General features: G+C 38.6%; 1 protein-coding gene across 2 annotated transcripts in view; it reads left to right on the forward strand.

Annotated features, from left to right (window-relative positions):
* The window catches only part of srm (spermidine synthase), a 34,736-nt gene extending 13,788 nt beyond the window's left edge, over positions 1-20,948 (forward strand). The window contains exons 4-8 of one of the 2 annotated variants that reach the window (XM_043675584.2): positions 1,517-1,670; positions 3,056-3,139; positions 4,374-4,519; positions 11,664-11,786; positions 13,827-20,948. In XM_043675584.2, coding sequence (XP_043531519.1) covers positions 1,517-1,670; positions 3,056-3,139; positions 4,374-4,519; positions 11,664-11,786; positions 13,827-13,841 — 522 coding nt within the window. In that variant the 3' untranslated portion in view covers positions 13,842-20,948. The remainder of the gene's footprint in view (positions 1-1,516; positions 1,671-3,055; positions 3,140-4,373; positions 4,520-11,663; positions 11,787-13,826) is intronic. The other variant, XM_087980584.1, reaches the window with a different exon arrangement.
* Positions 20,949-25,587: the final 4,639 nt, after the last annotated feature.

A 25,587-nucleotide genomic window follows, 5' to 3' on the forward strand; every position in this document is an offset into this window, starting at 1 on the left:
CCATCCGTCCTATCTCTCCAAATATCAACTGTTAAGATCCCGGTTTTGATCTTCCAGTAACCATGTTTCTGTAATGGCAATGAGGTCATATTCATTTACCTCTATTTGTACCTTGTTCTGAATGCTAACTGTGTTAAAATATTTAAACATGACATTTCTAAATTTCTATGTTTAGTGAAAACTTAAAAAGTATACTGACTTACTAATTGTTTCCTATTCCCTGTTCCTCCCACTCATTCCTTCTCTTTCCTGAATCAGGAACGCATGAAATGAATAGACAGGAGAGTAACTTTTGAATTGCAAGGTGTATAGGCAAACTACTAGCTGGAGAAATGGTGACCTAGCTGATTGGTACTAACCTGATCCTCTGGACCCTGTGTCAGACTTGGCATGAAATTACGCCCAAACAAACTTTCTGACATTAAATGTGAATTCTGCCCTTGTTAATTGACTAATGTCAATAATATATGACTGATTTTGTGTTGCAACAGTTCCGGTAAAACCTAACCCTTAGCTATGTAGAGGAACAGTTTATCATACACTTAGTTTGTATTTAAAATAATATTTATGGCTACATAGTTTTTTTTTGTTTTTCAATCTGTCAAAACGATTGCTGCCTATGTTTCATGAATGACTATGATCCATCCACTTGCAGATTTAAATCCTTTTATCATCTGAGGCAGACAAGTGATGATCAGTGTTCAATTTAAGTTAATTTTTGATGTAACCAAAAGCATTTGAAACTTTACAGAATGCACAACACATCATTCATACTTGATCATTTGTTCTTTACTGCTATTTCTGTATAACTTATTTGTGTGACAATTGAATTAAGCACCAGTACAATCATTAGCTTCAGTAAAACAGACAATTTCCAGTTATGTATTCTGTGCACAAACATGTTATCTATTTCTAAATTTGATCAGTTCCATCACATGAACTGAGGTGGTTTATTAGCATGGGATGAAATGTACGTATGTCGTATAGACCATAGTTTTCAAAACTGCTGTGACAAAAGGAGTGTCCCATGATTCCTCTTTATTTCCAATTCTTTTTTGTGATTTTTTTTTTGGAGCGGATTTGAATTGGGTGTCCTTGCTATAGATCTAGTAGTTTTAATTTGACAATTCATTTTCTAATGTCACAAGCTGTTCTTCAATATTCAATTCCTTTTGCTGTACATTCTGTATTTCAATTTTTTGCTTATCAAGCTGTCAAATTACATTGAGGGAAAATTGAACTCTTCTCATTTTCCACATTAATTGCATATTCCCAGATTGGATGAAGTGACACATTCCCAATTGTGTTCCACTCAGACCTTTTAAGAATCAAGAGATGTTAATTTAATCAAACCTGATCTCAGAGCTAACAAGCCAGTGCGTGGCACATCCAATTTTCACTCTGCCTTTCTCTTATTTTTCCACTGTAACATTATGGTGAAATTTGTATGGACCATTAACTGAGTGCTAACATTGTAATGCATGCCTGTGTAATTTGTATTTTGTTTAATATTTAGGATGTAATAAAGGTTTCCAAACAGTACCTTCCTAGTATGGCAGTGGGTTTCTCGAGCCCCAAGTTGAAACTTCATGTTGGTGATGGCTTTGAGTTCATGAAAGAGAACCAGGATGCATTTGATGTAATTATCACTGATTCCTCAGATCCAGTAGGTACGAATTCTGATAAGTTCAGCTGACTTTGAGTGATGTTAACTCGCTATGGGTCTCTTTCAGCTGTCTTCTCGATAACAAGGTGGAGATATTCTCAAATGTTATGTAGTCTTTGACATCTGATTGAAAGGCTGATTATTTTGTTACTGACAAGGGTTGTGATCATGAAATATCCCTGTCAACCTCTTAGGCTTTTAAAATTTTGCATGGTTGACTTTTTGTTTGAAAGAGAGCTTCAATTTTATAGAGCACGTGATTGTAAATAGCGAATGTGTCTGGCACCCTGAAAACAGTCGATATACACATGCAGTGACATCGTTCTGTCCTGATTGCTCATTTATTGTGCTTATTTGGGCATCACCATGCTTTACACTGGCAGAGTATTCTACATGTGTGCATGCACAGAACTTTGCATGTGCAATATCAATCTTTTGATGATTTCAGGAGACGCCTGCCTTGTCAATATTGAACTGTAAACTAGAAAAGTAAATTGGAAGTTACTTCAAGCAAAAACGTGAATAGAACTTGAATAGTAGTTTTCTTCAGACAGTGATCAGCATTTGGAACAGATTTATGGATCTTATAGTGTTCAAAACATGGTATTATTTGATAACATTTGAACACTGTAGAGAGGGGGGGCACTGTTGGACCTTCCTGGAAGGTGAAGTAAGATTGGTCAAATGGCCTGGCTCAGCTGAGGTGTCGTCACAGTTGGAAGACAGTTCTTTAACTTTGGTTCTTCAGCAGGGTTAAATGGATTCTTGGTTCTGATCGGTCAACAGCACATTTAAAATGCAAAGTACTTTGCTACACATTTCCTGCTACTTAACCCTTTGAATATAACCAGCTATTTTGTTAATCATATAAATGTCGTCTTTGTGTTGTGGCCTAAACAAAACTGATTTTGCGTGGCACAACTGTAGTTCTGCCAACAGTTCCTGAGACTTGGTAAAATGAGTCTAGGCATAGCCTATTTTCAACAGGTCTTCCAGGCTGAATGGCACCTGTGATTCCCAGTTTTGCATTTAGCCTTGACAGGCTATTCTGGTTAACCCACTTTTCAAGAACTGGTAATACTGTGTTAGAATGTGGAATTTGCTTAAGACATTTTTGAAATACTCATGATTAGTGGGCTTTCACTTACAGATTTTTAACTTTTTTTTAAACAAGTTGTGAAGAAAATTGCTTGTCATAGCTGCTGCTAACAATTTGGTAACCTGATTTACAAACAAATGGAAGAAATCCAGAAGCTGAAAATTTAAAAATGAAGTGGATGAATATATAAATCAGTTCTACATTTGTATAGTCCAGCCTGCTTATAATCTATTCCACTTTTTTTTTCCATGGCTCCTCTCCATACTCCTACCTTTCTGTCTAACGTCAAGGACCCGCTGAGAGTTTGTTTCAGGAGTCTTACTACCAGCTGATGAAGAATGCTCTGCATGAAGATGGGATCCTTGGTGCGCAAGGTAGGTGTTTTTTGCTCTTGTATCCCAAAGAATATTCCGACATTGAGCAGCGTGCCCAATTTTTGGAGCCCAGAATTTCACACGTTTTATTAACTACTGTCGTTCAACAATTTGTTCACATACCTTTACACCTTCCTTTAGAATTATATCCTTTTGTATTACTTCTCCTTGTTCTTCCTATCAAATGTGAAATTTTTCTGCAGTAATTTAACTTGTTGCATTTTCTTATTTATTAATTCATGAATTGTGGGTATTGCTGGCTAGGCTAATGCCCATCCCTAATTTTCTTGAATGTGATGGGCTGCTGTGAACCACTGCAATTCTAGGGCTGTTAGATTAACAATGTACTTCTAAGTCAGAAGCCAAGATATCTGTCTATGGTTTTAAAAAAATATTTATTCTGTGAGGAAATCTTTCAATTGTTCAATTACCCCTTTAACAGATCCACTATTCAGTTTCTCCACTAGCAATATAATACTAGCATTTTTTTCATTGGGTATTCCCCCTTTTTTCCATAATATTAGCAACAATTTATGCATGCTCTTCCCTCTTGCATGGCATAAACTGAATAACTTGTCTAATCAATTTCAGCATTTTGAAAACACCTTTTGCAGATACCCTACCAACATTGTTTTGAGAACACTAATGTTGTAGATTTAAGACCTACACCATACATTTATAATGCAATTAATAAAAGATGTAAACTGCAATGGCGAATGTACTACAAGATATGGATGCTTTGCATGTCTGTTCCTTTCATGTAAAAGTCTTCAACATGAAATGAATTGTACAGAATTTTCCTTCGTACAGAAACAATACTATTACTGTTGAATTAAGCAAATGAGCCAGATTGGTCTTTTGGCCAAAGGCACTACCTGATCTCTTAAATGGAAAAAGAAATTCAAATTTTAAGCCTGTAAGATGTGGGGCATCTATAATTTTTTATTTGTGTTTGCTTTAGAAGTTAACCCACTATTCAAATGAGTAATGAGCCATACAAATTACAAAAGTTTCAGGTTTCATCTGAGATAGCTAATCTCAGTAAAGGCTTCAGTGACCTAGAAATAGATCAAAGCCAAACTAGTTTTCTACTTTTAATGTGAATTTAAAGTACTATTAGATGTCAGATCGTGCGAATTGAAGGGATAATGTTGGAGAAAAATGTTTTACAAGTTAACAATTTGTTTTTAAAGGAAACCTGGATTTGAACCTGATCTAATTGTGATTTCTGCAGGTGAATGTCAGTGGCTGCACCTCGAACTCATAAAGGAGATGCGGAGATTCTGTAAATCTTTGTTTCCTGTAGTTGAATATGCATACAGCACAATCCCTACGTACCCCAGTGGACAGATTGGTTTTATGTTGTGCAGTAAAAATCCTGTGAGTCAAGTGCCTTTCAGTTACGTTCGATTCTAGTGTTCAATTCTGGATTGTTCTATCTGCTGTCAGGTAGCCTGTGAGGTGGATAGTAAAAGCAAAAAACTGGAATTTCTCAGCAGGTAAAGTGGCACCTGCAGGAAGAGAAATTGAGAAAACATTTCAGGACAATAACCTTGCAAAGCAACTGGAAATATTTAGAAATGAAATCCATATTTGATTTACAGAAGCAGGAGAGATTAAGTGACAAAAGCTATAGTTGGAAAAGAGAAAAGCAATGAAATGGGTCGAGAGGAGTTGCAAATGGCATCATTAAAATCGTTTTCAACATCATCTTTCCTGAAAAAAAGGAGTAATATATCTTTGTATAGGAGATGTTAAAGATCCTACTTGAAAGGTGTAATAGGTTTTTTATTTAGCATTATTTAGAATGCTAAGGACAGATCATTCTAATTTTGTTCCTCAGAACTTTTTTGCAATAATTTCTCTAACACTGATGTCAGACTAACCGATCTGTAATTACTTGGCCCATCCCTGGTGCATTGTTGAACTAAGGAAGCACGTTAGCTATCCTCCAGTAATCTGGAGCAGGATGAAAGTTAAATGACCATCATCTTCACTTGGGGAAACCAAACGCCTGCATTCAGTCTGCAGGGATGATCCAGGCATTATAGAATAATACAGTTCAAAAGAAGCCCTTTTACTCACTGGATCTGTACCTTCAAAAATATACTACTACCTACACCGGTCCCACTTCCCCACTCTAGGCCCATAACCTTGAATGTTATGACAATTTGTATCATCCAAGTAATTTTTAAAGTTTGAGAGGTTGCCTGCCTCAACTATCCTCCCAGGCAGTGCATTACAGATGCCCACCATCCTCTGGGTGAAAAGGTTTTTCCTCTGAGTGAAATGCTGTAGGTTTCAAGTCCTTGTTCTTGACTCTCTGACTCAGGGGAGCAGCTGCTTTCTATTCATGTTGTCCATGCGCCCACACTATCAGATCCCTCCTCAACTTGCTCTGCTCCAAAGAAAATAACCCAAGCTTTCACGCTTCTCTTCATAGCTGAATTGCTCCATCCAGGCAACATCCTCATGAATTTCCTCCACACTCCCTCCAGTGCAATCACACCCTTCCTATTGTATGCTAATCTTCTGCATGGAATACTTCAACTGTGGCCTAACCAAAGTTCTATGCAGCTCCAACATAACCTTCCCCTGCTCCTATAAACTATGTTTCAACTGAGGCAAGTGTCTCACTATGACTTCTTATCTCTCTCTCTTAACCTGACCTGCCTTCAGGAATCTGTAGGCAAACACCCAAAGACCCTTCTGTTCCTGTGAGCCTCTGAGAAAAAGGAGGAAGTATATGTTAGGTACAGAACAATAGAAATGGGTGGCCCTTCAGGAGTATAGGCATGCTCAAATAAATAAATTAAGAGGGCAACAAGGGGCCATTAAATATTTTTGACTTCTAGAAATGAGAAACTCCACGCATTTCATCGCTATATTTAGAGCAAGAGGATTACCAGGTAAAAGGTGGAGCCTATTAGAAATCAAAGGGGCAATTTGTGCCTGGATCTAGAGGATGTGGATGAGGCCTTTTAAATTAATATTTCTCATCTTTATTCACAAAGGAGAAAGACGTTATAACTGGGGATTTAATTTGGGATGGCGAGGTTCTCGAGCATGTTAAGATTAGTAAGGAGGGAGTATTAGATGCTTTAGTGGGCATAAAGGTGCATAAATCCTCTGGACCTGATGAGATGTATCCCAGACTGTGATAGGAGTCAAGGGAGGGCATTGCTGGGGCCCTGAATGAGATATTTAATACTTTGCCGGCCACCAGTGAACTGCCAGATTACTGGAGGATAGCTAACGTGCTTCCTTAGTTCAACAATGCACCCGGGATGGGCCAAGTAATTACAGATCGGTTAGTCTGACATCAGTGGTAGGGAAATTATTGCAAAAAAGTTCTGAGGTACAAAATTAATCAATGTAGTGAGGGCAGTGCAGTTGATGATGTTTACATAGATTTTGGAAAAGCCTTTGACAAGGTCTCCAATGGAAGGCTGATCCAACAAGTAAGAGCTTGTGGGATCCCAGACAAGTTGGCAAACCTTTTTTAGATAGATAGAATCCCTAAAGTGTGGAAACAGGCCCTTTGGCCCAACAAGTCCCCACCAACTCTCCAAAGAGTAACCCTCCCAGACCCATTCCCCTATTACTTTACATTTTACCCCTAACTAATGCACCTAACCTACACATCCATGAACACTTTTGGCAGTTGAACATGGCCAAGTCACCTAACCTACACATCTTTGTAGGTTGATCCAAAATTGGCTTGCAAATAGAAGGCAAAGAGCAATGGCATAGCATTGCCTTTGTGATTGGAAGCCTGTGACCAGTGGTGTATCGTAGGGTCCAGTACTGTTTTTTTTAATGTACATTAATAACTGTGAATGTTGAAAGTATAATTAGTAAGTTTTCAGAGAGATGAAAATTGGTGTCGTTGAGATGGTCTTGGGCTACAGTCTGACATTGATCAGCTGGTAAATTGGCAGAGCAGAGGCAGATGGAATTTAATCCTGATGAGTCTGAAGTGATGCATTTTGGGTGGTCTAAAAAGGGAAGGATTTACACCATGAAAGATCTGTCCCTGGGAATATTGAAGAACAAAGGACCTCTGTATACAAGTCCATAGATCCCTGAAAGTGTCAGTACAGGTAGATAATGTAGTGAAGAAGGCTTGCCTTCATTAGCAAGGACGTAGAATATAGGATCAGGGAAGTCTTGTTGCAAATTTTTATAGAATATTGGTTAGGAATACTGTGTACAGTTCTGTTCACCACACTGTTGGGAGTACATGATTACATTGGAAAGGATGCAGAGGAGATTCACCAGAATGTTGGCTGGGTGGAAAGTCTCCATTATGAGGAGAGACCAGCTAGGCTGGGATTGTTTTCTTTGGAGCAGGGAAGGCGAATTGTGATGGACAAAATTCAAAAGCATATACAGAGTAGATTGAGAATCTCTTCCCCATGGCAGACATTCCTAGATGAGCAGTGGTTTAGAGAGAATCGGGGGAAATATTCTTCTCACCCAGAGGGTGGTATTAATAGGGAATGCACCCCTGGAAAGATGCAACATTTAAGAAACATCTGGACAAGGATTTAAAATACCAGGACATAGTAGTCTGGACCAAATGTAAGTAAATGGGTTGAGTATAGTTTGATATTTGGGTGGTATAACTTGGTGGGCTGAAGAGCCTCTTTCTATGCTGTATGCTGATGTTACTCTATGACTAAATTCCACCTGCCACTGATCTGTTCATGTGATCAATCAATTTTTAACTTAGCAATCTCATGCTCACTTTTCATGATTATTACAAACAATTTGTCACTGCACACTGTATTCTGCTTCCAGAAATGGCCACCTACTACCAACTTTTTGTCTCCTGCCCATAAGCCAATTTTAGATCCAACTTGTCAAATTAAACTGGATCCCATGAGCTTCTATCTCTATCAGTTTGCCATGTGGGACCTTGTCAGAAGCCTTGCTAAAATCCAAATAAACAACATCAACTGCCTGACCCTCATTGATCGCCTCCTCAAAATTCAATCAGATTTGTTAGGCATGACCACCCTCTGACAAAGTAATGCTGACTATGATCAACCCTTGCCTCTCTAAATAGAGATGAGTTTTCTCCTTCACTATTTTCTCCAATAGTTCCCCTATCACTGAGGCTCGCTGGTTTTCAGTTCCCTCATCTACCTGTACCTCCCTCTTGTAAAGTGGAACAATATTAGCTGTCCTCTAGCACCTTCCCTGTGGCCAGAGATGATTTTAAAGATTTGTGTATTATTTTCTCCCTCATCTCTCAAAGCTGTCTGGATTATAATTCTTCCGGCAACTTGTCCACTTTTAAACCTTCAAAACCTCCAATACCTCCTTGCTTCTTCTATCAGTTTGCTCGTGAACTTCTCAGTTCTTGCATCATCCTCCTCCTCCTGAGTAAAGCCGACATTTGATCATTGCAGTTTAATTTCTCTTGTTTTCCACTCTATCCCATGTTTTGATGTGTGTTCCCCTGCACTGTCTCTGCTTGCATGACTCATAACTGACTGTTCTGACTTTTAAAAAATACTTCAGTATGGTTTCTTGCTTCATAGATGCAGCCCGCACATTTTGCTTTTCATTTCAGACTTCTAGCGTTTTGCTTTTGTCAGGAATTGTGCTCATTTGGTCTGAGCTAAGAATGGCTGTTTCACCATCAGATGCTGATATTCCACTGTCTCTACCTATTATTTGTATTGTAAGCAGCACTAATAACAGCAGGCATTATCATTTCACTATTGGATTATGACTAATTTGTTACAAGTCTAAATGAGCACCAATACCTAGCATTTATTTCGCTTTATTTGAGAATTAATCATTGAACTGGTCTCAGCAACATTGCAAATCACCTCCAAGTATTTTATTTTTCGGTGGTGGGGGTGGGAGGTGGGGATCTAACAGCTCAGTGCAGATTTCCATTTTCATCGCTTGCCAGCAGATTTTACATTGTTTTGTGTAGTTTTCGATATTGTTGGCCTCTGCAGGCGTTCAGACAGGGTAATGATACCATGATTTTATTGTAGCTATATGTACTGTTCTCCAGTATAAATGATAAATTTGGCACTAAGATAACTTTGGAAATAAAAGTGGACGTTATTTGCTAATCTATCAAACTAACCATCCACAGCCTATTTCACAGTGAAGATTGCTAACTTTGAATATCTGAAGTGCAAATGTTAGAAAATTGTTTACATGTGCCTCGGATGGTGATGGCAAGTACAAGGGGACATAGCTTTAAACTGAGGGGTGATAGACATAGGGCAGATGTCAGAAGTGGGCTCTTTAGTTAAAGTAAAGAATGCATTACTGGTAATGATGCGGCTATATATTGAGTAAGGAGAAAGTGAGGACTGCAGATGTTGGAGATCAGAAACAAGATTGTGGTGCTCGCAAAGCACAGCAGGTCAGGCAGCATCTAAGGAGCAGGAGAATCGTCGTTTCGGGCATAAGTCCTTCATGAGGGTTCACTCTGCAATATTTTACGTCAAGAAGCCAGGATTACCCAATATGCATCTGCATCATTTCCAGTAATCGCTACTCTTAGCCAAAAAGCTTCTGCATGCACACAATGCCATTTTCCCTGCTGGTCTGTCCAGGCAATGCATAGAACATTACAGCACATTACAGGCCCTTTGGCCCTCGATGTTGCGCCGACCTGTGAAACCAATCTGAAGCTCATCTAACCTACACTATTCCATTATCATTCATATATTTTTCCAGTGACCACTTAAGTGCCCTTAAAGTTGGCAAGTCTACTACTGCTGCAGGCATGCCCTTGCTACTTTGAGTAAAAAAACTACCTCTGACAACTGTCCTATATCGATCATCCCTCAATTTAAAGATCTGTCCCCTCGTGCTAACCGTCAACATCTAAGGCACTTGTAAATTATTTTCTAACATTTGCACTTAAGATATTCAAAGTTAACAATCTTCACTGTGAAATAAACAGTGGATGATTAGTTTGATAGAACAGCAAATGTCCATTTTTATTTCCAAAGTTATCTTAGTGCCAAATTTATCATTATACTGGAAAACAGTGCATATAGTTCAATAAAATCATGGTATCATTACCCTGTCTGCAGATTTGTCCTAATGTTAGAGGGTCTGCAGAGACCAACAATATCAAAAACCACGCGTAGACAATGTAAAAACTGTTGACAAGCGACGCAAATGGAAATCTACACCCTCAGCTGCCAGTTCCTCTTCCCCCCCCCCCCCCCCTCAAAAAAATACTTGGAAGTGATTTGCGATGTTGCTGAGACCAGTTCAATAATTAATTCTCAAAGAAAGTGAAATAAATGTTAGGTACTGGTGCTCATTGAGACTTGGAGAAAGTGAGGACTGCAGATGCTGGAGATCAGAGCTGAAAAATGTGTTGCTGGAAAAGCGCAGCAGGTCAGGCAGCATCAAAGGAGCAGGAGAATCAACATTTCGGGCATAAACCCTTCTTTATTGAGACTTTTAACAGATTAGCCATAATGCAATAGTGACATTATAATGCTTGCTGCTATTAATGCTGCTTACAATACAAAATAATAGGTAGAGACAGTGGAATATCAGCATCTGATGGTGAAGCAGCCATTCTTAGCTCAGACCAAATGAGCACAATTCCTGACTTTTCTAACATTTTGCTTTTGTGAAATTAATAAATCTGAAATAAAAAGCACAACATGGGGGCTGCATCTATGAAGCAAGAAACCATACTGATGTATTTTGAGCAGTCAGATATGAGTCATATAAGCCGAAATGGTGTGGGGTAGCAAACATCAAAATAAGGGATAGAGTGAGCTGCCAGAGGAAGTGGTGGAGGTTGGTACAATTACAGCATTTAAAAGGCATCTGAATGGATATATGAATAGGAAGGGTTTAGAGGATATGGACTAAGTGCTAGAAAATGGGACTAGATTAGTTTAGGATATCTGGTTGGCATGACGAGTTGGACCATAGGGTCTCTTTCTGTGCTGTACATCTCTGACTCTATGAACTAGTCCCAACAACATTGCAAATCACCTCCAACAATTTTCGGGGAGGGTGGGAAACTGGCAGCTGAGGGTGCAGATTTCGATTTGCATCACTTGTCAGCAGATTTATAATGTCAATGTGTGGTTTTCGATATTGTTAGTCTCTGCAGAGCTTCTAACATTAAGACAAATCTGCAGACAGTAATGATTTTATTGTAGTTATATGTACTGTTTTCCAGTATAAATGATAAATTTGGAACTAAGATAACTTTGGAAATAAAAGTGGACATTATTTGCTGACCTATCAACTAACCATCCACTCCCTATTTCAGTGAACATTATTAACTTTGAATATCTGAAATACAAGTGTTAGAAAATAATTTCCATGTGCATTGCCTGGACAGACCAACAGGGAAAGTGGAGTTGTGTGCATGCAGAGGCTATTTGATTAGGAGTAGCAATTGAATATTGGAAATGATGCAGATGAATATCCTGGCTTTTTGATGTAAAATGTTTTACCATGGGTTCATTATTCAGTGGAAGTTTGATAATTGGATTATGTTTTATAGGACACTAATTTTCGTGAACCTGTGAGACAGCTATCAGCAGAGGAAGTGGACAGAATGCAACTGAAGTATTACAATGCAAATATGCACCGGGCAGCATTTGTTTTGCCTGAGTTTGCCAGAAAGGTAATCCGCCACAATTAGCTTAGTTCAGCTAAGCTTCAAGTTTAGATTGATTTGGTTTAAATGTTTCCTGTTTCTTTGCATGTTGTGCGTACACTGCTATTGTGACTCTTAACTAAGCTCATCAGATTTGGTTAGCAATGATAAACCCTATATTTAAACATGTTTTCACTTATTTTGCCAATGTAGCTTTCCCTTACTGAGGGAATAATTCAATTGTTGCCTGTTCTGATGGCCCACTGGAAATACTTTTAAAAAGCAGACGTCTTCACCCACGTTTACAAAATGTTGGGGTGCTTTACATTAGTTTTACAATCATGTGTGAAATGCATTCAGCATATGAGACTGAACTGGACTCACTTCAAACATAGTGGCTACAAGAGCAGGTCAGACACTAGGAATACGGTGGCGAATAACTCACTTCCTGACTCCTCCAAAGCCTGTCCAGCATCTCCAAGGCACAAGTCAAGAGTGTGATGGAATACTTCACACTAGCCTGGATGGGTGCAGCCCCAACAATACTCAAGAAGCTTGACACCATCCAGGACAAGCAGCTTGATTGGCACCACATCCAAAAGCATCCACTCTCTCCACAACCGATGCTCAGAAGCATCAGTGTGTACTATCTACAAGATGCAGTGCAGGAATTCACCTAAGATCCTCAGACAGCACCTTCCATACCTACAATCATAGAGTCATTGAGATGTACAGCATGGAAACAGACCCTTCGGTCCAACCCGTCCATGCCAACCAGATATCCCAACCCAATCTAATCCCACCTGCCAGCACCCGGCCCATATCCCTCCAAACCCTTCCTATTCATATACACATCCAAATGCCTCTTAAATATTGCAGTTGTACCAGCCTCCACCACTTCCTCTGGCAGCTCATTCCATACATATACCACCCTCTGTGTGAAAAAGTTGCCCCTTAGGTGTCTTTTATATCTTTCCCCTCTCACCCTAAACCTATGCCCTCTAGTTCTGGACTCCCCGACGCCAGGGAAAAGACTTTGTCTATTTACCCTATCCATGCCCTTCATAATTTTGTAAACCTCTATAAGGTCACCCCTCAGCCTCTGCTCCAGGGAAAACAGCCCCAGCTTGTTCAGCCTCTCCCTATCGTTCAAATCCTGGCAACATCCTTGTAAATCTTTTCTGAACCCTTTCAAGTTTCACAACATCTTTCCGATAGGAAGGAGATCAGAATTGCATGCAATATTCCAACAATGGCCTAACCAATGTCTTGTACAGCCGCAACATGACCTCCCAACTCCTGTACTCAATACTCTGACCAATAAAGGAAAGCATACCAAACGCCACCTTCACTATCCTATCTACCTGCGACTCCACTTTCAAGGAGCTATGAACCTGCACGCCAAGGTCTCTTTGTTCAGCAACACTCCCTAGGACCTTACCATTAAGTGTATAAGCCATGCTAAGATTTGCTTTCCATCTAGAAGGACAAAGGACAATAGATATATGGGAGCACCACCATCTTCAAGTTCCCCTCCAAGTCACTCACCATCCTGACTTGGAACTAAATCTCCGTTCCTTCACTGTCACTGGTCAAAATCCTGGAATTGCCTCCTTCATGGCATTGTGAGTCAACCTTCAGCAGGTGGACTGCAGCAGCTCAAGGAGGCAGCTCACCACCACCTCAAGGGCAACTAGGGACAGGCAATATGCCAGCCAACAACACCCACATCCCACAAAATGAATACATTTTTTAAAAATGCAAGTATTGATGGGCTACTTTTGCCATGACTAAATTGTGTCTGTTATTGCTACAAACATGTAAGTATTATTCTGGAACTTATGCCAATAGCTTTTCAAACAGAATGATATCAAATTGGTAGTATCCTTGCAACCAAGACTGCTATCTGCTATATTCCAAAAACAGCATTTTGTGGTAACTGAACTTCCTTGCAAAAATCCCTGCAGTTTGAGGATCATGTTCTGCAGGCTTCGTCCTTTATTTTATAGTTTTTTGAAAGCTGTGTTCTTGCTTTAGAATTAAATGTGTTTTCCTTTTACCTTGCAGGCACTTGATGCATAAAGCCAACTCTATTGCCTGATGTTTGATGTCATCAATACTGGAAACATTTTTACAAATTCTATCATCGGTTTATAATGGATTCATAATGTTCTATACTGAAATTAACCCTTTCCTGTCTACAAAGAGGAAAATTATTCTTCAACTGCCCAGGAAACCAGGAAACAGCAGCTCTTGGTGGGAATAAAAGACCATGTTTTCAGTTCTTTTTAAAGAAAGTCACTGCTCTGTGATTTTTTTTTTTTCCCCCTGGGTGATCTCTCATTCTTGTGGAGTTGGCTTCTCGACCTTGTAAGGTCAGCTGACTAATCAATAAACTCCATTTATAGATACTGCACGTGGCTGACAGCGTGGACCGCTGAGGCTTAAATCTATGATGGCCCTAGACTGGAAAGGGTTAAAATTTTAAAGAAAATATTAATAAAAATGCAACCAGATAATGCTTGGAACTTGAACTTGTGTGAAAACTTTTGACATCAAGTACTTTCATAATGAGAAAAAAAAGGGACACAAATTTCTGATTGAACATAAATCAAGTGGGATGCTTGTGGTTTAAAGTGTCATGCTCTCTTCAGTAGGATTCACTACTTTTGTGTTGAAGTAGCTAATCACAATTAACTCAATGTGGAATGAATTGCGTCTTGACCCCCTGCTTTGCATTGTTGTTTTTCCTTTAAGCATCACCTTTTTACTTTCACTGTCACATTATTTTAATTCTCTTTTTTTGGATAGGCAAGCACATACAATATGTGAGTTTGACTTTCTTCTCCCCACCTACCTCACCCCAAAGCAGCCTTTGTATGTACTGAAATTTTTCAAACCAGCTAAATTAATGAGTGACTTCCATATTTAATAGTTTTATTAATGTACTAATAGATTATAAAGGTGTTGACAGGTTAGAAAATTAGCAATTGTTTCCCCTTTCTGGAGAATCTAGAATACAGTGGGACAGTCTCAGAATTAGGGGCTGATTCTTGAGGACAGTGTGGCAAAGATGAGTGGTAAACTGGGGAAATGAAAGTGTTTTAAAAGCCAACAAAAGATTCCAGAAAGAAATGGCGTGCATAATATGAGGACAAATTAATAAGATTATAATAATATAGACATTAAGGGCTTCTTTAAATATTTTAAAAGGGAGAGAACGTAGACCCTTTAAAGAACCAGACTGGAGATATAGTGGAGAAACAGAAAATTATAGAGGAATTGAATAAATACTTGTGCTTCAGTCTTCACAGAAGGTACTAATAGCAGAAAGAGGATGAAAAAAATAAATGCAACTATTAGAGGAAAAAAGTACAAGGAAAACCAACGACATTAAAGGTTGATGAGAATCCTGTACCTAATTGGTTGCATCCAAGAATCCTGAGATTCTGGGGGAAGAAAATCCCAGACAGTAGCAAAACTACTAAGACCCTTCTTCAAAAAAGGGAGAATGGTACAAAACCCAGCTCTGTGAACAGAACCACAACAACAAGCACCTGAGCTACAAATCTTCTCCCAAATCTTGGTACAAAACCAGTAATTATAGGCCAGTCACCTTAACATTTGTCATTAGGAACATATTCAAGTCTGTTCCAAAGAATATTGTAGCAGAACATTTAGAAATAATATTATCAAGCTGTATCAGCATGCCTTCATGAAGGGGATTTCATACCAGACAAATTTATTACAATTCTTTTGAGGAGGTAACATGATAGATAAAGGGGAACCAGTGGATGTAATATATTTGGATTTCCAAAAGGTGTTCCACATAAGGCTCCTTAATATAAGCCTGTGGTAGTATGTTAGCATAGAGGATTGGCTAACTCATAAAAGACAAAGTTGGGGTATAGGTAGCATTCTCAGAATGGCACCCTGTAACTAGTGAAGTGCCACAGGACTTTGGTGCTAGGGCTGCAATTATTTACCAAGCAAACGTTATTGACTTGAATGAGGGAAGTGAATGTATTGTTGCCAAGTTTGTAGATGACCTACGTGGGTGGGAAGGCAAGTGTGATTTCCTTACTAGAGGGATATAGGCAGATTAAATGAGTGGTCACTAGCTGACAATAATGTAGGAAAATGTAAAGCTATGCATTTTGGCAGGGAAAAAAGAAGTGCTGAATATTCCTTAAATAGGGAGCAAGTGCAGAAAGCTGCAGCAGAAACAGACTTCGATGTCCTCTTGCATGAATCTTATAAATCTAGCATCCAAGTGCAGTAGGTAATAGGGAAGACAGATGGACTGGCCTTTACCCTCCTTTTTAGTTTTTTGAAATAAAAATAAGTAAGTCTTGCTAGTCAGACTACAGCTGGAATACTCTGAACAGTTTTGGTTCCCCTTATCTAAAGCGAGATATATTGGCATTGGAGTCACTTCAGCAAAGATTCAGTAGGTTGATTCTGGGTGTGGAGGTGTTTTCTTAGAGGTTGAGGAGGTTAGGCTTGCAGTCACTGGAGTTTAGAAGAATGAGAGGCTACCTTCTTGAAACGTACAAGACACTTGGACTTGACTGGGTAGATGCGGAGAGGTTATTTCCCCTTGTAGATGCTGCCGTTCCAACCCTGCCCATTGCTTGAGACGTGGTAACCATGAAGTTAAGCACATCACTGGTCATTCCTCTGAGCGGAACCTGTGATCTTCTGACTAGGGTGGCTTTTACTCACCCTCCACATTAATGAAATATGGAGAGAAGGGGTGTTTGTGTGAGGGAGGTCAGAACTCTGAATAGTTTTTAGATTATAGCATTCTGGTCAATTGTTAAAACTTGTCAGCAGAGGCAAGTCAATTTCAGCATATTGTTAAGTCACCTTGTCTTTAACATTTAGTCTTCGGATGGTTCAGTACCTCAACTTGGACTTGCGGTTTTGAGTTATTGGTCGCTGTTAATTCTACATCTTGGGAGAAGGAATACTCCAGAAGTTTTTTTTTCAATTATCCAAATCGGTGACTTACTTTTCTACAGTCTGTAGCCATTGATCAGCTCTCCGTTATGACTACCACTGGCCTTTTCAATACTGATACTGTTTCTCCGTTGTGGAATGAGGAAGGTGACTGATTCTTTGAGCCTTCAGATAGGGATTTGATTTTTTGAAAGTGTTGAGTTTTGTGCAATATTCTAATAGAATCCTCTCAAATCCACACTGCTTGTTTCATAAGAATAGAATATGATCCTCAGTATGCTGGTAGGAATTTAATGTTATAAAATGTCATTTGACTTTGGACATTAATTTACAGTAATTATTGACATTAAGCATTTAGTTGCAGGTTTTCCATTTTGGTGAACGGATTGTAGTCCAAAAGGTGCTTAAACATCTCCAATACTAATAATAAAAAAGGGAATTTTAACCTACTATGTACATTAGGAAATCAGCATAAGTATGCTGTCCATGACCATAACAGCAAGACGTGAGTATGTAAGGGTGTCATTGTTATCTAAGCTAATCTTCTAAAAGAAATGCAACATTGTTGACACTTCTATAAGTATTCAGCAATTGAAAGATTTTGCAGAATTCAGTTTGGTTGCAGTAAACCTTTTTTTTCCTTTTAATATAACAAACTGCTCAGACTTGTGCCACAATTCTGGAGCAAGTAGGACCTGAATCTGGTCCTCTTGGCTCAGAGGTAGGGAGACTACCATTGTTCTACAAGAGCCCTGTTGGGGGCATCAATCGCATCAATTGAAATAACTACATTAAGCCTTTTTAAAGGGCTAGTCTGAATAACAGATCGACAATATCATGCTCAAGCATTCTGAAGAGGAAGTAATAATGTGTATTATTAAACAATTTCCAATATTAATGGTACTAATGAAGAGCCTTATGCACCTTTTTATAAATTTCAAGAATCTACGTTGCCATTTCAAAAGCAATAGTTTAGACAGAGGAATAACTGCTAATCTGAATTTAGCACCAAAGAGCTGTCATGTAGGAATTTTCTACCTCTTTGGGCTTCTAACTTGTTTGTCGTAAATTAACTATTTAAACTAATTTAACTTGTATGATTTGAATTATGTATTTAAGGATTAATGTTTGTAAGATTAGTATCAAATGTCAGCAGCTTTTGACAGAATTTGATCTTGAGTCAGGAACTTTCTTCATCTGAATAGGGTATACGCATTTATATGCAATTTCAATACATATTTCAAGTTTTGTTTTCCAAAGTAGAATTGGGCATTTGAATTCTCTTTGTGGTTTCCCGCATCTGTTGCTATATTGTAGCAAATGCACAGCTTCACCTCTGGGGCTTGGGTTTAAATCCAACAAAGTTCAATATTTTTCTGCACTACAAATGTTACAAAGGCCACGAACCTTCATTTCCTTCATAAAATTTGACACCAAAGTATATACCTTTTTGGAAGTCAGAAAATTGGTATGGGAGACTAAAAACCTGATAGAATAATCGTTGGGCAAAATAATAGGACCCTTATTACATCTCATGGTAAAGTATCTGATCTGGGGAATGCTTAATTCTGCCAGCTAGGTGCCTGAAATAAGGCAAGTGTTCCAGCCCTAAATACAGGCACTTTACTTTTTAATTCTTTACAATTCATCTTAAAGGGAATCTGCTTGCCATTGGCTTTGGGCTAATTTTTTTAAGATCTGAACATTGGCAATAGTGTTTAATTTCTTATCATGAGCAGAGAGAGAGCAGCCTGAGTTCAGCAAAGACTATTTTAAGGCTTTAAAATACTAAATTAATCTAGTAGAAGTGCATAATAAAGATGAAAAGAATTTCTGACAAAAGTGGCCTTTTTTGCTGACTTATATTTCTATTATAAAACTTTTAAGTAGAATCTACACTCTAATTATTAAATGCTGTTTATAATACCTAACTTTCCTTTAGTGATTTTTTAGTGTTATACAAATGTTGTAGTACTTTTACAAAGGATTCTCTCATATACATTCAACAGTTTTCAAAGTCTCTTGTTGTAATTTTGGCTCTAATTTGTCTTTTTTTTTTGCTGACACTGAATGGATGAATTAGTTCTTGAGCTGTAGCTTCTTGAGTGTAATCATGTAAATTTGAAATGGTTTGGTAGTTTCCCGATTTCTGCCAGTCTGAGGTCGGGGTGCCAGGAAAGTTGGGAGCTGAATTCAGAAAATCTAAAACATAACATACTGAAAATACAGCACAGGTCTATGGATATTTATAGGAAAAAGACAGACTAATGTTTTGTTGTACTGTTGGAGGAATCTGAGAGGTTAATTAACTTTTTTTTGTACATGTTAAATTGTATGGTGTCTTCAGCATATTTTGGTGTGTTTCATTTAATACTGATGAACTGACAATTGTTTTTGGTTAACAAGTAATGCTCCAATTCACGAGGCTTTCCCAATTTAAGTCCCTATTTTGGCTTCAGCGATCCCACAGATTGTTCAGGTTTTACAATTAACTACTCCATAGAGGCGTGACTTCTACATGGGCTTTTATGTATATGCCCACTAATGTTTCCTGGTTTGGATTTTTGACATCTGCAGCTTAAATTTTGTTGTCTTGGATTTCCACCTTAGTTTTCTGGTATGTTATTCTTTTGAGTGAGATTGGATCAAAGCCTTTAGTGCCTCCTTTGGTCATGAGCGGTAACTTGACATTCCAATGAGCCAGAAGGTATGAATAAGGTTTCCTCCTGCTGTACTAAGTAACCAAGTTTGTAAATCCATTCTCTAAGTGATCTCCTATGTCCTCGCACATCAGTTTCCACCTATGTTGGAATGGCTTGGATTACCATGACGCTAAATTGATATGGAAAGAGGTGGACATCTAAACAGTTTTACAAAATATGACCCAGACAGACTTTTTAACAGCAACTTCTAGCCGCTGCTTGTTGGATTTTCATCTACGTAAAGATTTTGTGTTGTACCATAATAATGTGTTTCATTATTTATTCATTCGACTTGGCGATGTATAAATCTTTTTAATGCTACAGATATTCGTACTAATGTTCATGAGAAAATAAAGCTTTAAATACTCCAGCTTTTCTCTAATTTAGAATAACTTTATTACATTCTGTTCTGTGCCATTTAGGGGATATTTCCCAAAGTACCTCCAACTTTACTTGCAATATTTGATCTGTACTTGACTTGCAAATTTTCCATGAACAGCTGGTGAGGGCATTCCTAGCTGAATTGGCCATGCTAAATTGTCATTAGTGTTTAGGGATGTGTAGGTTAGGTACATTAGTCAGGGGTAAATGTAGACTAGTAGGGTAGGGGGGGGATGGGTCTGGGTGGGTGACTCTTCACAGGAGCGGTGTCGACTTGTTGGGTCATCGTTTCCTCACTGTAGGGATACTATGAAAAATAAAAGTATTAACACATACCCCAAGGCATTCCCACAACAGCATGTTTCTGGGCCATTACAGAAAATAATGTCACACATTCAAAATTTGCTGTTTCAGATACACTGTGGCCAGGCAATCTGAGTTTATTCTGAAAAGCTGTTGTATAACTGGTGCTCAATTATTTGATAATTGCTAACATTGTTTAATATACACCTAATAATAATGAAAATTTTAATCATCAAAATGGGCAGTTATGTTCAATTTGATTGGAGAGTTGACCTAATCAGGGTCCAACCATTGAAATATTTGCTACTTTCCTTCAGGTATTTGAACGTAAACTTCCTAGAGAAAAGCCTTGCTATTACGCGCAAACCTTTTTCTTAATTCTATTCTCTGTTATAACTTTCTGCTGTCTGAACTTGAGATAACAAAATCTTGAGATGAAGCAATGAATCCAAAAGAAAAGGAACTAGGCTAGATATTCCCTCAGATATTTTCTGATTTTTAAATGCAATATTATGTTGGGCTAGGAATGGATATCTATTGGACTGTGAAATCATTTTTAATATTGACCAGATTTGCCACATTTTAACTTTGTGCTTTTGGGGAGTTCTTCAATTAAGTTATTGCAAATTCCATTAAATGTATCAACTGGAAAAGATTGTATGTGTGCTCATGTCCAGCTAGTTTGTGACCAATGCCCCTGATTAAGAAAGTGAACATTTTACTTGTGTACTTGGATGATACCATGATGTTGTATTTTTAAGATGGTCTTTTCTATCAATGCTCTCAACCAGAAACAAAATTGATGGGTTCTACCCATGAAATAAAAAGCTAATGACCTCTGTGCTTATTTTTGGATTGTCATCTGCTACTTTCGCATACACTGAATGGTGGTTCAGGTGCTCCTACAGGCCTTCAGGGTCTGTAGGATGATATCTTGAGAAGTGGCATCCTCAGGGTAGGCCTAAAAAGGTAATTCCAAGGATCTGTCAACCAGAACTAATGTTTTTAGTAAGGAGTATTTGTGAGCAAAGAACGCATTTACCTAAAGCTTAAATGGTCTTGCCCAAATCTTGCTTTTCCTTTGCACAAATGCTTATCTACAGGCCCTGGTCTGGTTCCTATTCTTGCAGCTACACTGGCATTATTGAAACTCGATAACTACCTCCATTCTGTTATTTCTTTCTATTTCTGCTTCTGTGTATGCATTGTAACAGTACTGTAGAGATGGTTAGCTACAGTGGTCATTGGGTTTAAGGTGCTTAGATAACATGTCATATCTGTTCCTGAGGAGGATGTATTGAGGCCTGCTGTTCTGAGATGATAAATTGGTCATCTCTGGTAAGCTAATGGTACTGAGTATTAGCCATCCATTTCCGTGCCTTTCGTGCTAATTTTGAGTGGAACCCTGCAAGATTTGAGATCATATAAAAGGAACCTTGATCTGTTCCTGAAGTGCTATCATCTACAAGACTACAGAGTAGGTACTGGTAAACGAGACTAGGATAGATGGCTGGTTTATTCATCTGATGCAGACATGAGCTGAATCGCCTCTGTCCATGCCATAGCTTTTCTATGCTTCCGTTGTTGCGTGTATTTGGTTACTCAACCCCCTGTGCCAGAGGCCAGAGCTAGCCACATCTGTCCAAAACCACGTTTACAATAAAAGCTGAGTTTTCATGGAAGCTTTCCAAAAACAAATAATTTGGTCATGTTTAGTTTGGCAACTGTTACGAAACAAGGGGCCAGAACTTTATCAGAGATGGAAATCATGAGTAGCAATGCTGCCTCTGGTCTGGCAGTGCCCACCCATGCTATTTTCATAAGGAAAGGGCAGAGATTGGCTGGTGTCTAGGCCACTACCTCCTGAAATACAAGGTGAGGTGAGCTAATGCAGGCAGGATGTAGGCCTAGTTTTGTGAGTAAATGTTAGACGTCCTCGTCTGTCGTGCAACACGTTGAATATAGACAGAATTTTCTAACCCTATAACTTGGGGAACTGTGAAAATGAACTTTTATTCAACTTGGTTTGGAAACAGCGTAATCTTTCTGAGACTTCTAAAACTGTCAATCAAAATATATCACAATTATCCTTAAAACTATATTAACAACCCCAGCTGAGATAAATCAAATAGTAAGATTAGGAGTTTAGCCAGGTATTCATAATGAAATTCTGTTGCACACTGGGTCACAAAAGCCTCCAAAGTTGAATATATTGAAACTTTTGAAGTAGGAAAATAATAGCTGAATCAATAACAAACCAATTAAAGAACCCTCCCATCTATTTCAGTGTTTCAAAGGCTAAACACATATCTGAACTATCAATCGATGCAATGATCCAACCATGTGGTTCCATGAAAAATAAAATCTGAATCTCTACACTGTTAATGAAGAGAAACTATTTATTTAATGATTAATGTACTCTCTATTTACTGTTAAAGTATGTTTCATCCTACTCTAGATATTACCATTCATTTAATTAAACTCTAGAGCACAATCTGATGTCATGACTTAATTGCTTTTCGAAAGCAGAAGTTTTTCTTAGAAACTACACAGTGACTTCTGTAGATGAAGTTATTTATAAGCAAAGTTTTCTGTTTATTATATTGGACATGTTCCTAAATATTTATCTTAAATTTTAGCTAGTGGAGATGCACTAAGCACAATAAAGAAATAGTGCATTGATGCGAGTAATCTTTAACATAGAACCTAGTGAAGATGGATGGAAAAGGTTCAAATGTAACAGGATTTTGCTGGAAACTTGTATATCTAGCTAGCTTTAAGTGGTGCTAGCCTTTCAATTTTGCGTTCTGTATTTAGGTGTGCAGTCATTCAGGAGTGCAGTTATCACTGGTTGCAAGCTGTAATCACATAATGGACAGGGAGTATGAAGTTCATATGCTGTCCGCGTGGGGAAAAAATAAGGGTTGTTAATTGTGCAAGGTGGTCTGCAGGTCTATTTTGTAACAAATCAAATCTATTTTAAACGTGCAAGTTGTGGTCTATCCCTCAACTGGTAAGGTGCCTCTGTTTCACTTCTCATTTGACTGGCAGAATCAAGTACCAGTCCTCCCTTGTCTGCCTTTTAAAAGTTGATAACATTGGACAATAGTTGTCACATTGGGGAAAAGAATACAAGTTATGCATCATATTTGCTCATTTGTTAAATCTTCTGTTTCACTTTCTTTCAAAGCATTCATGCCCTTAATTATCTTTAAGAGTATGTCAGCTGACTGTACCTACAATGCCTGCTGCACCTATTTAGCAACAGCGGAAGGGAATTAGCTATGCACAAACCTGATCCAATTCAGGCTGTGCCATCAGCTGTGAAGACACTATAGCTAATCTCCAACATGCAATTATCTCCTCCCACTTAAGGACTGATGCAGCTGGACATCAGGACAAGCACTTCCATCTTTGAATAACAACCACAGCATAGCACAGCTATTCAATTATTCAGTTTCTCACAGTTCATTAATGTTTATGTGGACATTTTGTAGCTCATTATTTATGTCAATAACTCAATATTTATCTTGTACCGAGAGTATTTGAGAAGGGTTTGTTATAAAAGTGCCATTAGCATTTCCATATGACAATTTTGCGTTTAAATTGCATTTTGTACATGTGTCAAGCTGCTTCCTTTGAATATGTTGTCTTTTTCAGCCATTTTGAGCTCTCCCATGAGGGTGGCATAGTGGCTCAGTGGTTAGCACTCTGCCTCACAGCGCCAGGGACCCAGGTTCAATTCCAGCCTCTCGTGACTGTCTGTGTGGAGTTTGCATGTTTTCCCTGTGTCTATGTGGGTTTGCCCTGGTCTCCGTTCACACACCAAAGATGTGCAGGTTAGGTGGATTGGCCATGCAAAATTGCCCAAAGTGTCCTGGCTGTGCAGGCTCGATGGATTACAGATAGAAAATGCAGGATTTTAGGGGAGACAGAGGTCTGGGTGGGATGCTCTTTGGAGGATCTGTGTGGACTCGATTTACCGAATGGCCCATTTAGACACGGTAGGGGTTCTATGATTCTATGATTCTAACTTGAATCTCCCCAATTAGATTTCTGCCCCTTTCATAGCTCTACAATCTAATGTCATGAATGATATTGTTCACGCCTTTGATTACAGTACTATTCCTCTTTATCATCATCATCATCATCATTTGCAGTTTTGATAAGATACCAGATCTTCTTGCTTCAAAATCCTTGTTCTATTGCCCAACTCAGTGGTAGGGCCCTTTACTCAGAGTAGCTGGAGCATTACTGGTTGTAGGTCTATACTTTGACAGTCCTGCACATAAATCATTTAAGCACTGACAGTATAAACTCAAGTATGTATATGGAGCTGTCCCTTTGTTTCTGATCTGTAATTGTGCTGATTTGGTTCAGAATATTACCATGCCAGATAACAAGCTAAGTTCTTGAAAGGACACTGACAAACAACAGCAGCTCCAGTGCGAATTCATGCGTTGCACAATTGCATTATTAAACAATGATACCCATTCCACCTTACTGTGAACAGGTTCTCTGTTACTTAACTGCATAAATAACAGGTTGAAAGGTTTTCAATCACTAGAAATGGGAACACTGCTAGGACCTAATGCTACAGTCATTATCCTAATGCTCACATGTAATGCAGTTAACTGGAGGGAGTATAATGATGCCTATTTGGTAACATCAGGCTGTTGCTGATATCCTTGTAATATATGGCAACAAAAAACATTTCATTTTGAATAATGGACATTTGCAACATCAAAATAGGTAATGTGATCTGCCAGAGACAGATTTATAATCTGCTTACTTAATAGCATAGCTGCCAACCTGAGGAAGGTGCAACTCAGGAATGCAAGGATGCTGAACCGAAAATACATCATGGACAGAGCTAAACAATTCCACAGATCAGTTCAAAGCTGTACAGTATAACTACATCTGATAGGGAGAAAGGGCAGAAGAAATGGGAGTAGGAGTAAGACCTGTTGAGCCAGCTACAGCTTTCAATATGATATTAGCTGATCATCAATTTGAAAACTCCACGCTCATACCCATTCTCCATATCCCTTGACTCCTTGAGGGGTCAAACATTGGTTTGAGCGTGTTCAACAATTGAGCTTGCCAATTCTTGGAGATATGCCTTATGAGTGAAGAAATGTCTCTTCACCTCAGTCCTAAATAATTAGCCCCTTATCCTGAGAATAAGCAAAGAAAACAATCTGTCAGAGTCTATCCTGACAAATCTCTTTTTAGAATTTTAAACATTTCAGTCTCTCTGTCATTCTCCATCACTGTTCATTCTTCTAAAGTCCAAAGAGTATTGACCTGATTTGCACATCTTCTCAGAATGGTTTGATACTGTCCATGGTGTACACGTAACTGGAAACTACAAAAGTTGGAGCCACTGGAATAGAGAGATATTCATTTTACAATAATGTGACCAGAACTACATACAGTACTCCAGTTGTGGGCTAAGCAAAGTTTTGTACAGCTCCAAA

The sequence above is a fragment of the Chiloscyllium plagiosum genome, unplaced genomic scaffold, assembly GCF_037043375.1.
Source record: "Chiloscyllium plagiosum isolate Xiang-an unplaced genomic scaffold, Cpla_swu_hap1 HiC_scaffold_37, whole genome shotgun sequence".
Taxonomy (NCBI): domain Eukaryota; kingdom Metazoa; phylum Chordata; class Chondrichthyes; order Orectolobiformes; family Hemiscylliidae; genus Chiloscyllium; species Chiloscyllium plagiosum.